General features: G+C 42.1%; 1 protein-coding gene across 5 annotated transcripts; it reads left to right on the top strand.

Annotated features, from left to right (window-relative positions):
* Nucleotides 1-421: 421 nt before the first annotated feature.
* tnpo2b (transportin 2b) lies at nucleotides 422-12,943 on the top strand. Of its 5 annotated transcripts, none has more exons than XM_068592339.1 (24): nucleotides 423-715; nucleotides 1,388-1,487; nucleotides 1,826-1,901; nucleotides 2,060-2,209; nucleotides 2,864-2,970; nucleotides 3,083-3,216; nucleotides 3,316-3,397; nucleotides 3,814-3,936; nucleotides 4,051-4,169; nucleotides 4,268-4,328; nucleotides 4,443-4,614; nucleotides 5,572-5,724; nucleotides 5,864-6,089; nucleotides 6,704-6,875; nucleotides 6,990-7,214; nucleotides 7,327-7,485; nucleotides 8,061-8,148; nucleotides 8,250-8,348; nucleotides 8,450-8,545; nucleotides 8,708-8,783; nucleotides 9,372-9,471; nucleotides 9,565-9,639; nucleotides 10,501-10,630; nucleotides 12,423-12,943. In XM_068592339.1, the coding sequence occupies exons 2-23, from the start codon at nucleotides 1,389-1,391 to the stop codon at nucleotides 10,606-10,608; spliced, it is 2,700 nt and encodes an 899-aa protein (XP_068448440.1). In that variant the 5' UTR covers nucleotides 423-715; nucleotide 1,388; the 3' UTR covers nucleotides 10,609-10,630; nucleotides 12,423-12,943. The 5 variants fall into 5 exon arrangements, with proteins under 5 accessions (XP_068448444.1, XP_068448440.1, XP_068448439.1 ...); XM_068592338.1 differs by lacking the exon at nucleotides 12,423-12,943 and adding an exon at nucleotides 11,693-11,810; XM_068592342.1 differs by lacking the exon at nucleotides 12,423-12,943 and adding an exon at nucleotides 11,693-11,810 and having other exon boundaries at nucleotides 425-715; nucleotides 6,990-7,184.
* Nucleotides 12,944-14,524: the final 1,581 nt, after the last annotated feature.

Genomic DNA, 14,524 nt, shown 5'->3' with positions numbered 1-14,524 from the left:
TATTCTATGAATTACAGCTGCTTTCTGTGATTTAATAAGGGTTATAATAGACTAGCAATACTGCCTTTGTTAAGTCTATGCTGTTGGACATTGGTTGTTTATTTTATGTGATCCTAAGAATTTGCTCATCTTTCTTTTAGAAATGAATGATCACAGTTACGTTGAGACATATTGTAATATAACCGGACCTAAGCACGCTTCACAATGGTGGTAATTGTTGTTGGCCTGTATGGTGTCCATTCTATTGTGTCCTGTAGTAGTTCATACAAATCATTTACACAGGAGTTATGTGCTGTAGGATTTTGAAGCTCACACCATCTGGCGGTCAAAAATGAAACACAACACTAAACGGATCATATAACATATGTGTTCACGGAATAAAAATACGTGACGCATCTTGATCAATTAAAGACTTTTTAAGTAAACCGTTTGCTCTGGTGGTGACTGTGGTCGTCCAACACGGTCACTCTGCTGGACAGTTTGTCCACCAGCGTTACGGAAGCCGAACATGATCAAACCGATCACCCGGCTTGATTGCGAGGCATGCGATCTCTGTCACCTTACCAGCTAGCTCAGAAACCACACAGATCCACAGAGATCAGAACTTTGTATTCAGTTACACATACCGCAGTCAAATTGTATTTAATGTTAATCGTTACAGCGTAACTGCACTATTGTCTATAGAAATATAGATCGACCACACCGGAGTGACCAGGTAAAATCTTTCGCGGTACTTTCAAGATGATGCTAGGTAGCCATGCTACTAGTAGCTGCCGGCGCTGGGGAGGGGGGGTTGATATGTGACTGTTATGAGTATTAATGGGCTCTATTCGTTGCTTTGGTTACAAACGTTACTTCTACCGCTCAACGTGACTGCCTGGTAGTTCATGTCAGATAGCGCTTTGCAGCTGTGTTACGTGTGGACCTGCTACGTGTGTGGTATGTTACGCTAAGCTAGCTGGCTAGCCGAGAGCCAGACGGCTGGGCCTCATGTGGAATGAAGCTGTCTACATCGCTGTTGATTGATGCTGCGGATAATTACGTATTTATGCGGCGATTACGTACTAACTAACCTAATGGAAGGCTGCGTTGCGGCGCTTTTGGGTTTCATGATGTCGCCAGAAACGAAAAAATAAAACCCAACGCTGTAACGACATTGCTACAATGGAGACAGTCGTTTACAATTGGTGTCATTTAGTTTCCAACAGTTAACCGTCATACATGTCACGTTGTTGCTATTAGTAACGGCATCGATCACAGTGCTGCGTATTTTACGTTACTTCCGCGTTATTTTTGGAGTAACCTGAGGTAACAGGTGGGGCCAACGGATCGTAAGACCCATCATATGTAGTACGTGCTTCCTAAACGGGTTGTTTGTGTCCTGTAGGATGGAGTGGCAGCCAGATGAACAGGGTCTACAGCAAGTGCTTCAGCTGCTCAAGGACTCTCAGTCCCCAGACACAGCAACACAGAGGGCTGTGCAAGAAGTATCCTTATATCTGTGTGTGTGTGTGTGTGTGTGTGTGTGTGTGTGTGTGTGTGTGTGTGTGTGTGTCTGTGTGTGTCTGTGTGTGAGAGAGAGAGAGAGAGAGAGAGATAGTTTGATTGTGAAGGTGAGAGAAAGGAGGGGGGGGGGGGTGATTTAGCTTCCTGCAGGATAGATTGTAAATCAAAATGGGTGTGTTGTCATGCGCAGCTTGTGTGATGTGACTGTATATAAGTCTATCCTGCCAACATGTCATGCAGGATAACAAGGTATGTGAGAGTGTGAGCTATTGCTATATGTGCATGTGTGAAAGATTGAACTCCTTAACATAGCTTGCAGAAACTGGAGCAACTTAATCAGTTTCCAGATTTCAACAATTATCTCATCTTTGTCCTCACAAGCCTAAAATCTGAGGGTATGTATATACATGCATGTCAAATGAAGATTCTTGACGAATAAGATTGTCCTTTATTAACCTTGCTAGTCCTCTGCTAATATTTCTGTATCGTACCACTTCTTTCCTATTTTAAACATGTCTTTATCCTCATCCTGTCTGCTGCCTCTCCCCTTAAGATGAGCCCACTCGCTCCCTCAGTGGTCTGATACTGAAGAACAATGTTAAGGCTCACTACCAGAACTTTCCTGCCAATGTGGCTGACTTCATCAAACGAGAATGCCTCAACAACATCGGAGACCCTTCACCGCTTATCAGAGCTACGATCGGTGAGTGTTTTACTGATAAAGAGAAATCTAATGTTTGCTGCATTGTTTCCTCGGCAGTGTGAGTCAGACTACTCTGTAGGTGGTTCAACCTTTGGAGGTAATGCAATTGTGTGGGAGGGAGCGCTGCATTTTCAACCGGTATTGATTGAGTGCATGCAATGATGGTGGTTTAAGATATTACTTGCATATTTTTAACCTCCTACCATTCCACTCCCCCACATATTCTTTTCAACCGGTTCAAGGTCAACAGTCTATGCCACCTAGAATTAGTATACATTATCTGTAAGCTGGCAACCTGAACATTAATGCAGCTCAGCATTGTTTGTCAAGTTCTTCTCGTCATAAATCCTAACTATAAATAAATAAATGTGTTCATTCAAAGGAATAAAGAAAGTGTATTGTACTGCATTGATTAAAAATGATTTAAAAAATAATATTTTAAAAGACCTTTGGAGAGTTCTGTAAGAATTGCATTTTTTGCCTATTAGATGGCAAGCACTTATGCTTACCAAAATGAAATATTTTGGTTTTAAAGATTATTATGATATCTTTACTCAAGCTTTAAAACTGTAAAAATATTATATGTTGGTCGGATCGCTTACCGGTTAAAGCCTGATTTGTCCCTGTATAATCTTTCTATTATCTATCATAAAGGTATCCTGATCACGACCATCGCCTCTAAAGGAGAGCTGCAGGCCTGGCCGGAGTTGTTGCCTCAGCTCTGCAATCTGCTCAACTCAGATGACTATAACACCTGCGAGGTCAAGCTCACCTGCCTGCACACACTACTACCTTTGCACTCTTAATGTTATAATGTGATATACATCTGTTACTCATTATTTTGTTTTTGACATTTCTTTCTACCTTTTTTAGGGTTCTTTTGGAGCGTTGCAGAAGATCTGCGAGGATTCATCAGAGTTGTTGGATAGCGATGCTTTGAACAGACCCCTTAACATCATGATCCCCAAATTCCTACAGTTTTTCAAGCACTGCAGCCCCAAGATCAGGTCAGTGAAAGGCCAGTCTTTAGTCTTAAGACTTCCCACTTTCATTCTCCCTGTTACAATTATCATTATAGATCCTCCTTGTTTGTCTCTCTTTCTCAGGTCCCATGCTATAGCATGTGTGAACCAGTTCATCATTGGGCGGGCTCAGGCTCTGATGGATAACATTGACACCTTCATTGAGGTGAGCGTGACAAAAATCATTTGCTGGTTCAATTTCCATTGTTTTCATAACTTGCTTTCTTTAGCTCCTTTTAGAGATGGTGTATGTAACAACTCATTTATCTATTCGAAGGCTATGCAATAAGTTGCCTTTGATGTAGCAAAATGCAATATGATGCTGAACTATTGTTTTATCTTATTAGAAAGGAAAGCAGTCATCTACTTTTTTAAATATAATTCTATAATTTCTGACTGATCATGAGGTTTTTTTTTAAACACTGACGAGATGTAAATACTGATTAAATCGATTAAAGTGCACGTGAAAGTTGCTTTTATTAACTTTCTGGTAACCCTATTTCTTGTCAAATGACCTTGACAATCTTTCCCTTGTCTCTTTGCCACTCACCCCATTTCTCTCCCTGTCTCTTTCATATCCAGAGTCTGTTTGCACTGGCCGGGGATGAGGACAGTGAAGTGCGGAAGAACGTGTGCAGGGCTCTGGTCATGCTGCTGGAAGTTCGCATTGATCGCCTCATCCCACACATGCACAGCATCATCCAGGTGAGGGTGGGACTTGATCTCACATGCACTTTCAAACTGACAATGTGTGGCTTTCCTCGTCGTGGTCGTCCTCCTCCTCCTCCTCACCTCTTACCTCTTGTTGTCTGTCACCAGTACATGCTGCAGCGGACCCAGGACCCAGACGAGAACGTGGCTCTGGAGGCCTGTGAGTTCTGGCTAACTCTGGCTGAACAGCCCATCTGTAAAGAGGCCCTGGCTGGTCACTTGGTCCAGTAAGTACTGACAGGGTTAAGTTGATGACATGGAAGTGAAAATCAAGTGTTTCTATGAATTTTATCTGATAAGTAATGTTGTCTGTCTCGTCTTACAGACTGATCCCCATCCTAGTGAATGGGATGAAATACTCTGAGATTGACATTATTCTTCTCAAGGTGAGCCACCGGCGGAAGATCAGATGTGCCCAGCTCCTCGTACTACTTTTTGTTTTTTGTTTTTGACCTGTGTCCATTCCGTATTCACCTTTCTCTCTCTCCGTTGTCCTCCAGGGCGACGTCGAAGAGGACGAGGCAGTTCCTGACAGTGAGCAGGACATCAAGCCTCGCTTCCACAAGTCCCGCACCGTCACTCTGCAGCATGAAGGAGGCGAGGACGAGGAGGGAGAGGACATTGATGAAGACGACGACGACGACGATGACACACTGTCTGACTGGAACTTACGTAAGTTAGAGAAACGCAGCTTCAGTAATCTTTTCTGACGACCACATGGCAGACTTCTAAATCCAAACCTTTTTCATTGATGACATCAAAAAAGTGCAGTTTAGTTAAAGAGAAAATATTATATAATAACAGCAGCTGGCACCAATGCCAGCACACAAACAATACAAATGATGTATTTACACTGTATTTACCAAGACTAAAACAATCCCTTCCCAGCCACTGCCAGCAAGCTATACATATGGATATCCGTCTGTCACTCAAAAGACTTGCATTGTTGAAGGTATAATGTGCAACAATTTCTTCAAAAACTATCTATAGATTGATATAATCCCTCATAATAATCATTATGCCCCACTAGAAGTTCGGGGCGGTGTCTGTATTTACAGATCTTCTTCTTCTTCTTCTTCTTCTTCTTCTTCTTCTTTTTCTTCTTCTTCTTCTTCTTCTTCTTCTTCTTCTTCTTCTTCTTCTTATTTTGCGGTGTTCACCCAATGTGGTTGCTAATAAACAAGTTGTGCAACCCGATCTCATTCCCACTTTGAACCCCGCCACTTTGTCACAGTTCTCAGCGTATCGAGGCTCTCAGACCTCCCAGGCCTGACCGCAGGCAGACACAGAGAGCGCAAACAGCCCAAAGCAGAAAGAAGCGTGCCTCTGGCTGCTGTCATTCAAAATATGGCACCTTTCTGTAGCGTTGTGAGCAGGTCTGGCTGTGTTTTATTTGCGTGTAGAACGCTACTGTCAGGAAACAATCGGAAAATAATAGTCTTCATTCACTCTGTCGCTCGCTCAACCGTCGCTGTACTCTCGCTCTCTGAAAGAATCCATGACTAAGTGACAACTAGTCATCTTCGAGGACACTTCCCTTATTCTCTTATGCTGTCTTGTCAGTGACTCCACACAGCATTATTACAGTTTCAAAGTTCTCTCATGCTGATAGTTGTTTTTCCCTTTCAGGGAAGTGTTCAGCCGCGGCTCTGGACGTTCTTGCCAATGTGTTTCGTGAGGATTTGCTTCCCCATCTCCTGCCCCTGCTCAAAGGACTGCTATTTCACCCTGACTGGGTCATCAAGGAGTCAGGCATCCTTGTGCTTGGAGCCATTGCTGAGGGTGAGATGTGACACAGACTTGCTATTCAAAAGTAGTGTTGAGCTTTTGATGTTACTTGTGGCAAGAAAGTAAATTCGCATATTCCCCCAAATTTTGGACTTTTCCTTTTTTAGATGTCTGAATCTGTTTGTTCTTCCAGGCTGTATGCAAGGAATGGTTCCTTACTTGCCTGAGCTCATCCCGCACCTCATTCAATGTTTGTGTGACAAGAAGGCCCTGGTACGCTCCATCGCCTGCTGGACCCTCAGCCGCTATGCCCACTGGGTGGTCAGCCAGCCTCCCGACTCTCACCTCAAACCTCTCATGACTGAGCTGCTCAAACGCATTCTGGATGGCAATAAAAGGGTACAGGAAGCAGCGTGCAGGTATAGCTTATTTTTTCCCATATGTTCGGCTCTACCGTATACAGTCGTCCCTCGCTATAACGCAGTTCACCTATCGCGGACTCGCTGTTTCGCGGATTAAATTTTTTTTTTTTATATCTACAGTATGAACGCGCATTGTGTTCGGCGTCCTGATTGGCGAAGGGACTATACTGTACATCCTTGTCAATCAATCTCCTCCGTGCAGTTTCTCCTGTACAGTACAGAATATGTTCAGCTAAAAAGACAGCGGAGCGGCAGCAGGACAAAGAGGCACGGTCAGAGGACCTCGTAGATTGATAATTAAAATGAAATTTGTTAAAAATGTTTGGGCTTTTTTTTTTAAATCCGCAAAAGTTTGAACTTTGAGAGTGTTTAAATAAGAGAGAAATGGGGAAAAAATGTTAATGCCTGTCTGAGAAAAGTTTATAAAAGTGTGTGGTTAGGGGTTTTACGGCCTTAAAACAGGTATAATAATGGTAAAAAATAAAGCTGATAACTTCATGGATTTCGTCTATCGCGGGTTATTTTTGGAACGTATCCCCCACGATAAACGAGGGACCACTGTATTCTTAATTTATGCTCGTGCATCTTTCTAACCCATCTCGCTCCTACAGTGCGTTTGCCACCTTGGAGGAGGAGGCGTGTACAGAGCTGGTGCCTTACCTGAGCTTCATCCTGGACACGCTGGTTTTTGCTTTTGGGAAGTACCAGCACAAGAACTTGCTTATCCTCTATGATGCCATAGGAACACTGGCAGACTCTGTTGGACACCATCTCAACCAGCCTGTGAGTACAAAATGCACACATTTACATAGTTCTGTTATTGCATGCAAACTATTAGAATAAGCAGCGCGGGGAACAAATGAATCTCCAGCTAAATTTACACACTTGTGTTTTCAGGAGTACATTGAGAAGCTGATGCCTCCGCTGATAGCCAAGTGGAATGAGCTGAAGGACGAAGACAAAGATCTCTTCCCTCTGCTCGAGTGTCTGTCATCTGTTGCCACAGCGCTGCAGAGCGGCTTCCTCCCCTATTGCGAGCCCGTCTATCAGCGCTGTGTCACCCTGGTTCAGAAGACTTTGGCTCAGGCCATGGTGAGCCACACTCACAAGGACTCTGCAGAGGCAATTCATGTTTTTCCTGCTTTACATAAATTAAACTTAATTCCCTCGTTCCATTTCTGACCGTTTCGCTCCACCTTCTCTTCTCTTTTGTGTGTGTGCGTGCGTGTCACAGATGTACAGTCAGCAGCCAGACCAGTACGAAGCACCCGACAAGGACTTCATGATTGTGGCGCTGGATCTGTTAAGCGGCTTAGCTGAGGGACTGGGGGGCCACGTGGACACGCTCGTGGCCCGCAGTAACATCATGACGCTTCTTTTCCAGTGCATGCAGGTGAGCAGAGCCCATGTGTGCCTCTTGGTTTGACCTTCAAATATTTATTTTAGAATTGGACTCGTCCTTTGAGTCCTTCTTAAACTTAGTACATTAAATTAATTTGGCTGACACTTTTGCGTTACATTTAAACTCTAAGGGTAGAAGAGTTGGAAGTCATACAGATGTGGTAATGGATAACCTTTTCTATAATTCACTCATTTTGATACTAAATAATGATTGCACCTGCAGCTCCATAATGAAAGTTGAGAAATGTGAGTGCTCTTGCCTTTCTTCTCTCATGAACTACAAACTGGTTTTACTGGATGAACACACAGTCAAAAACGGATGAACTGCATCATAAGAAATTAGTCAACTGACAATAACTACAGAAAATCTATACATTTCCAGCTTGTACATTTGTTGTAAAAATCCAACCTTTGACTTGTTTGGTGATTTTAAAATGAGTGCATTTAATATTTAGAAAATTGTAGGCGTTTATATGCTGTTGGTCGTGTGCCACTAGACGATTTATTCTACTCTGTTAACAGTGTGTGTTCACATTTGTCTTTGTCTCTCTGTCTCTTTTGTCCCAGGATACGATGCCTGAAGTAAGACAGAGTTCATTTGCTCTCCTGGGTGACTTGACCAAGGCTTGCTTCCCACATGTCAAACCGTGTATTGGTAAGTATCTCCTTCAATCTCTCATTCACAAACAGTCCATAATGTTCCATCCTCCTGTTTTTTTTGTGTGTCTAATGTGATGTGTTCTGCACGTCCTGCAGCTGAATTTATGCCAATCCTTGGGACAAATCTGAACCCAGAGTTCATTTCTGTCTGCAACAATGCTACTTGGGCCATTGGAGAGATCTGTATGCAGATGGGTGAGTTGGAGTAAATCTATTTAAAAAAAAAAAATCTAATACAGTTAAGTGCTTCTGCAGTTGAATATGAGATGCAGTGAACTGATGTGTGTCTCTATCAGGAGTGGAGATGCAGCCGTACATTGCTATGGTTTTGAACCAGCTGGTTGAAATTATCAATCGACCTAACACCCCCAAGACCCTGCTGGAGAACACCGGTACATGCACGCACATATACTTTACTATTTTATCATACTTGTTTTCAAAGGAAGGTTTTTGATTTTCGAGATAAATGATAGGATTGGCAGGGCTTTTAGTGCCATGATAGTGCACACACACTATTCCAACGGCAGTCCCGACTCCTCTTTCTTCTCCTCCAGCAATCACTATTGGGCGACTGGGCTACGTGTGTCCTCAGGAGGTTGCGCCCCTGCTGCCACAGTTTATCCGACCTTGGTGAGGAAACCTCTTTTTCTCTGTTGTGACTATCAAAGACTATGGCATTGTTGGGGTGTTATTTCAATTTACATCTGCACAGTTGCCCTATATCACAACAGGTCTTCTGTTATCCTCTGTGGTCTCACCACATCCTCTCTTATTCTCTTTCCTTCTTGTGTGTAATTATGTGAGCTTATCCGTACTTGCAGGACACATTTGTGGAAGTTTTTCTTGTCCCTATCAGGCAATATGCATTGATTTCTTTTTTCATTCTTCTCCTTTTCCCTCTTTGCTTTTTTGTGCGATCACATTGCTGCAAACAGCATGACAAGGGCTGCAGAATTGACTTTCTTTAAATAAATTCTTGAAATGATTGGAATCAGCAAGCAGTGAGAATGAAACGCTGATGTCTCTGGGTTTTCTCAAGCCTACAAAAAAGACAAATGTCCTCCCACACAGAAAGACGACGACAGGCTGTTATCATCTTAATTTGTTTTCGCTCGCTTGTTCTCATTTCATAAATGTTCTCTTATTAACACAATTACAGTTAAATAGTGACAGCGCCAAGTCTAACAGCTGCTGATTGGTTAACATTGCATGCGACAGGTGCACCTCTCTGCGGAACATCAGAGACAACGAGGAGAAAGACTCGGCCTTCCGCGGGATCTGTATGATGATTGGTGTGAACCCAGGAGGTGTGGTGCAGGTGAGACATTTGCCCTGTCGTCATTAAGTTATGCCTTTCACAGTCTTTATAAAGCTTTAACCTCGCAGGTGCTTGCTTCCTTTGTTTGCTCAGGACTTCATCTTCTTCTGCGACGCAGTGGCCTCCTGGGTCAATCCTAAAGACGACTTGCGAGACATGTTCTATAAGGTGAGGAGCAAACTTAGTCACAACCAATAGTGTGTTGGATCAGGTAAGAGGTAGTTGCAGAGTCCAGCTCATATTGAGAAGATAGTTCTTGTTTTCCTACAACCAGTCCCATCCAAAGGCTGACCCTGACGGTGACGTCGTCTCACTCTCCTCTCTCCCTGCAAAGCACGTCATTGAGTGGTAGAGATCTCAGGCGTGTTTTCATCTCAGCAAAAAGGATTCTGCTCTCGTTCTGAATGAAGTGAATGTTGTTACTCTACTTCAGTTTGAATTGGCAAACGTTGTCACCTTGTAAGGAAAACGCACTGAGCACACTTATTCTTCTCCCGCTGCTTATTTGATGATTCCTTCCTTCTTGAAAAAGCTAGTACTGTTTGGCTGCTTCTTGACACCGCCAGCATTTTAATAACACTTTTTTGTTGCCAAAAAAAGGCTATGTGCACTGAAGAGTGTGAATTATTATGATTATTATTATTAATATTAATATTTATTCAAAGATTAGAAAAGACTATCGAAAAACTATAGAATACATATATGAAGTGTAAAGAAGTAACATTGTTTTTCTTTTTTGCAACTAAAATGGAAAAAAGTAAAGTACAATAAATATTAAATACAAGAGGAAATTTTAACATTTGTAACATTGACGTAATACTAACACTAACACTAGTGCATAATAGAGACAGATACAGAAAGGTAATATATAGTATAATATTAAGGATAATGTCAATATTAAAAAGTAGAACATTATATTGCACATAATATAATAAAAACATTATTGCACATGAAATTCAAATGTAATATTCCATGATGTTGACGATGTGCCTGAAATTAAAATACCCTCCATTTTCTGCCCCATTGCAGATCCTGCATGGTTTTAAGGAGCAGGTCGGGGAGGAGAACTGGCAGCAGTTCTCAGAGCAGTTCCCCCCACTGCTGAAGGAGAGACTGGCAGCCTGCTACGGCGTTTAGATTCTCTACACCCACCCTAGAGGTAAATCCCACACACATCATTGGCTTTATATTGTATGTACACTGCCTGGCCCAAAAAAAGAAAAGTCGCCACCTGGATTTAACTACTGCTGCCTACTGAACAAGCCTGTGGGGGCAGTGCTATGATCTGGGGTTGCTGCAGTTGCTCAGGTCTAGGCAGCAATGACCAGGTTATTCCATTGTTGGAAGAAAATAATTATTCTCGCTTAACCATTTATTGTTTCACTGTTATATTCAGACTTCTCATCTTACCGTCTCTGTTTAATCTTACACAAACTGAGCATGTCTCCTGATAGCAGTGAGACTGAATCTGTATGTTTCTGTCTGAAAGAACGTGCAGTTCCTTTGTTATCATATGACCATTTTTTACAAAACGCTCTATAGGACGAGGGGAAAGGTTCACGGTTAGGCCGAAGACGTCATGAGGGTTTCGGTTAGTGGGTCTCGATGTGTATTTAAGAGGTGGTTCTTTGAGGGATCTTTGAGCAGTCTTGGATATAAAATTTGTCTATCATGTTGTACTTCTGACTCTGCTCCTTCCTTGCAACGAATAAATGTTCCTGTTTTAATGATTTTACTCCGAGGCGACGAGTGAATTTTTCTAACATCCATCAATGGATGTTTTCTTTCCTGATGGCACGGGCATATTCCAAGATGACAATGCCAGGATTCATCGGGCTCAAATTGTGAAAGAGTGGTTCAGGGAGTATGAGACATCATGTTCACACATAGACCTTAACCCCATTGAGAATCTCTGGGATGTGCTGGAGAAGGCTTTGCGCAGCAATCAGACTCTACCATCATCAATACAGGATCTTGGTGAGAAATTAATGCAACACTGGATGGAATTGCATCTTGTGACATTGCAGAAGCTGATTGAAACAATGCCACAGAGAAGGTGTGCCGTAATCGAAGCTAAAGGCGGTCCAACGAAATATTAGTGTGTGTGACCTTTTTTTTGGTTGAGTCTTTTTTTTTGGGCCGGGCAGAGTATATATAAACATGAACCAAAGGTTTACGACTTTTTTTCCTGAAGTAAACCTCATTGTGTCTGTCCTTCTAGGTGAGCCAGCAGGAGGAGGGTGAATGGGAAACTCATCCATCTGTGTATTGCACTGCCCTGATCTGGGGGGGGGGGGAGTGGGACGCTATTAGGCCGCTCCCCCTGACGGACGGCCCCCACGCCCTATGTGTTTGTCCATAGAGGGAGGGTGGGCGGGTGGGGAGGGTGGGAAAGAGGGACTCCTCTAGATTAACTAGGCAGGGACCCGACACAGAAAAACTAACTGGTAGGGACAGATAGAGAGGGACAGAAAGGACCTGGAGCAGAGATTTAGGCAAAGTCAAGTTAGGAAAGGGAGGCAGGGAGAGAGACTAGCAAAGAGAAAGTTCAGGGAAAGAGAGAGAGGGAAAACAGTTACAGAGCAGGGAAAAAGAGCTACAGAAAGGTCTGCCACTGGGAGAACAGGGACAGTTGAGATTTTAATGGAATTGTTAAACTCAAGAGTAGCTTGACCGACGGAGACAGACCAAAACAGACTCACACTTACACACTGCACTTGCAGAACATGGAACTGACTGTGGGTGGCACTATTATTTAGACTTTTTGAGACCTGCTACGTGTAGTTAGGGACAGACAGACAGGGGTCTAAACTCTGTTCGTTTTCTGGGTGATATCTTTCTTTTCTGGGGAATAGGCTTCAATATGAATTACTTCATCTGTAGTCACTGAATTCTACTTAGCTGTAAGATAATCTCGCTATCCGCCTCTGTTTCCTACCTTTCATTTCCAGTGCTGCTTCACAGAGCTATCCATCTATCAGACATACTCCTGTCACATTTTCTACCTGAACGAGAGAAAGAAAGAGAAAAAAGAATAAGAGCGAGTGTCTTTCCTCGTGACTTCACAGAAACCATTCCTCAAGTAAGGGAGGATTAGGGCTAACACATTGTTTTCTGACCAGAAGGGAGGAAACAGTAGAAAGAAAAACCACATCCTTAGTGTGTATATGTATGTACGTGTGTGTGTGTGTGTGTGTGTGTGTGTGTGTATGTGTGTGTAAGTGTATGCGTATGTGCAGTTTGTAACTCCTCACTTGGCATTCTGTGTTAACGGTGTGTGAAATATGTATTGTTTTTGATATGGTACCGAGCTAAAACTTGACTCCCACCACAATGTCCTTGGCATCTGTTGTGTGTGTGTGTGTGTGTGCGTGTGCGTGCGTGGGCAAGACCGAGTGAGTGTATATGTTTATGTCTACATTCGTACTGATATTCATTTCATGCCATATAAATATCTTAAGTAAAACAGTGATCGCCAATGTCATTGTGATCTTTATAATGTTTTAAAAATGGTCCATATTCTTTTTTTCTTTTTGCTGCTACTGATAATTTTTGTTTCTATAGTGGACTTAAATTCGCACAATTAACGCAAAAAAAGATATTGGAATTAATGCTATTTTCAGTGACTGTTGAGTTTTGCACTTTTTATTTTATTTTATTTTTGTTTTTGTATGGACTTTTTTTTAACCTCACCCATATGATATGTCTTGACCCTAATGTCAGCGTTTGTCATACTGTGTTGCACTGTGAAATTAAGTGTCTTTGACTGGCAAAAATATTCAAATACTAAATGGCAAATAAAAACAACTCTGTGAAACTGGGACTAATCAGCACTTTTACAATGACTAACTTTGCCATATTGCTGAGGTGTCTGGTATACGTGTGTGAGATCATGCATGTGTGTGAAATCCTGCATGAGTTCCTTTTTGTGGCCCATGAGCATGTTTTGGATAGTTAGATGGCGTTCGTACGTAAAGTGTGCACAGTAGGGGTCCAAAAACCTTTAGTTTGAAGGGGGGTGTAGCCTGTCCAAGCCTACTTTGGGTGCGTGTGTGTCTGTGTGTGTGTGTGTGTGTGTGTGTGTGTGTGTGTGTGTGTGTGTGTGTGTATGTGTGTGACATATATTTCAGAGTAATATGATTGCCCTTTACACACCAACACACCACCTCAATTTACTAGAGGAGAGCACAATATTTCTAAAAAGAAAGGAGCTAGGACATTGCCAAAGAGCAACACACAATGTAGAGACAAGCTGCTGATTCAATAATCAATATGTGAAAAGTACAGACAAAGAAGGGCTTTTCAGTAATCATGGAATAGGATTTTGCCAGTAAAATGGACTACAGGGATTTCTATTTTTTTCATTAATATTCTGGGTTTTCCAGCGTGTAGACATTTGGAAACAATCGAAACGTTGGCACATGATTTGACCTAGACTGTGACCACTGAGATAATCAAATCCATCATTAATCACTTTAATACCAGACAATCTGAGGCCCAGTCCAGTTCTTTTTCCACAGTCTCCTTGTTTAAAGCCTGTACAAGAACATGGTTTGATTTCTTGTTCATTTTAATGTTTTTTTTTGGTTGTTTTTTTGTGTGCAGTTGCTGATGTTGCAGGTTTTGTATCTGATAGATCAGCATATATTTTCTTTGGATGGTAGTGATCTGCTCCAGTGACAGATTAATTATTGCAATGAGTTTGAAGGAAAGGAGCGGTGTGACGGTGTTTTGAATATGACGATGGGATCAAAGGAGGGACGACAGGAGATTAGAAATACTTTTTTCTAAAATTTAAACTTCTGTTTATATACTAAGGAGAATGATATTGTTGCAATTTGGTAGACAGACCTTTTTATTTTTCTGTGGGTTTCTTTTGCCAGTTAAGGAAAATAAAATGCTTTGAGCTTTTTATATGATTTATAGTTCTGTATGTAAAATCTTGATTTAAATAAATAAATAAATCATGTCGTGCATGCTGAAGGCCGGATGTTAGAGGTGCCAGTCTGGTGTCTTTTTTTTGAGAAAAAGAAGTGTTGGCAGGGAATACGTC

This window comes from Clinocottus analis, unplaced genomic scaffold (assembly GCF_023055335.1).
Source record: "Clinocottus analis isolate CAN_PGR_092001 unplaced genomic scaffold, fCliAna1.0.p SCAF_27, whole genome shotgun sequence".
Lineage (NCBI taxonomy): Eukaryota > Metazoa > Chordata > Actinopteri > Perciformes > Cottidae > Clinocottus > Clinocottus analis.
Note: the sequence above shows the minus strand (reverse complement) of the source record. Positions and strands in the feature narration are given on the sequence as shown.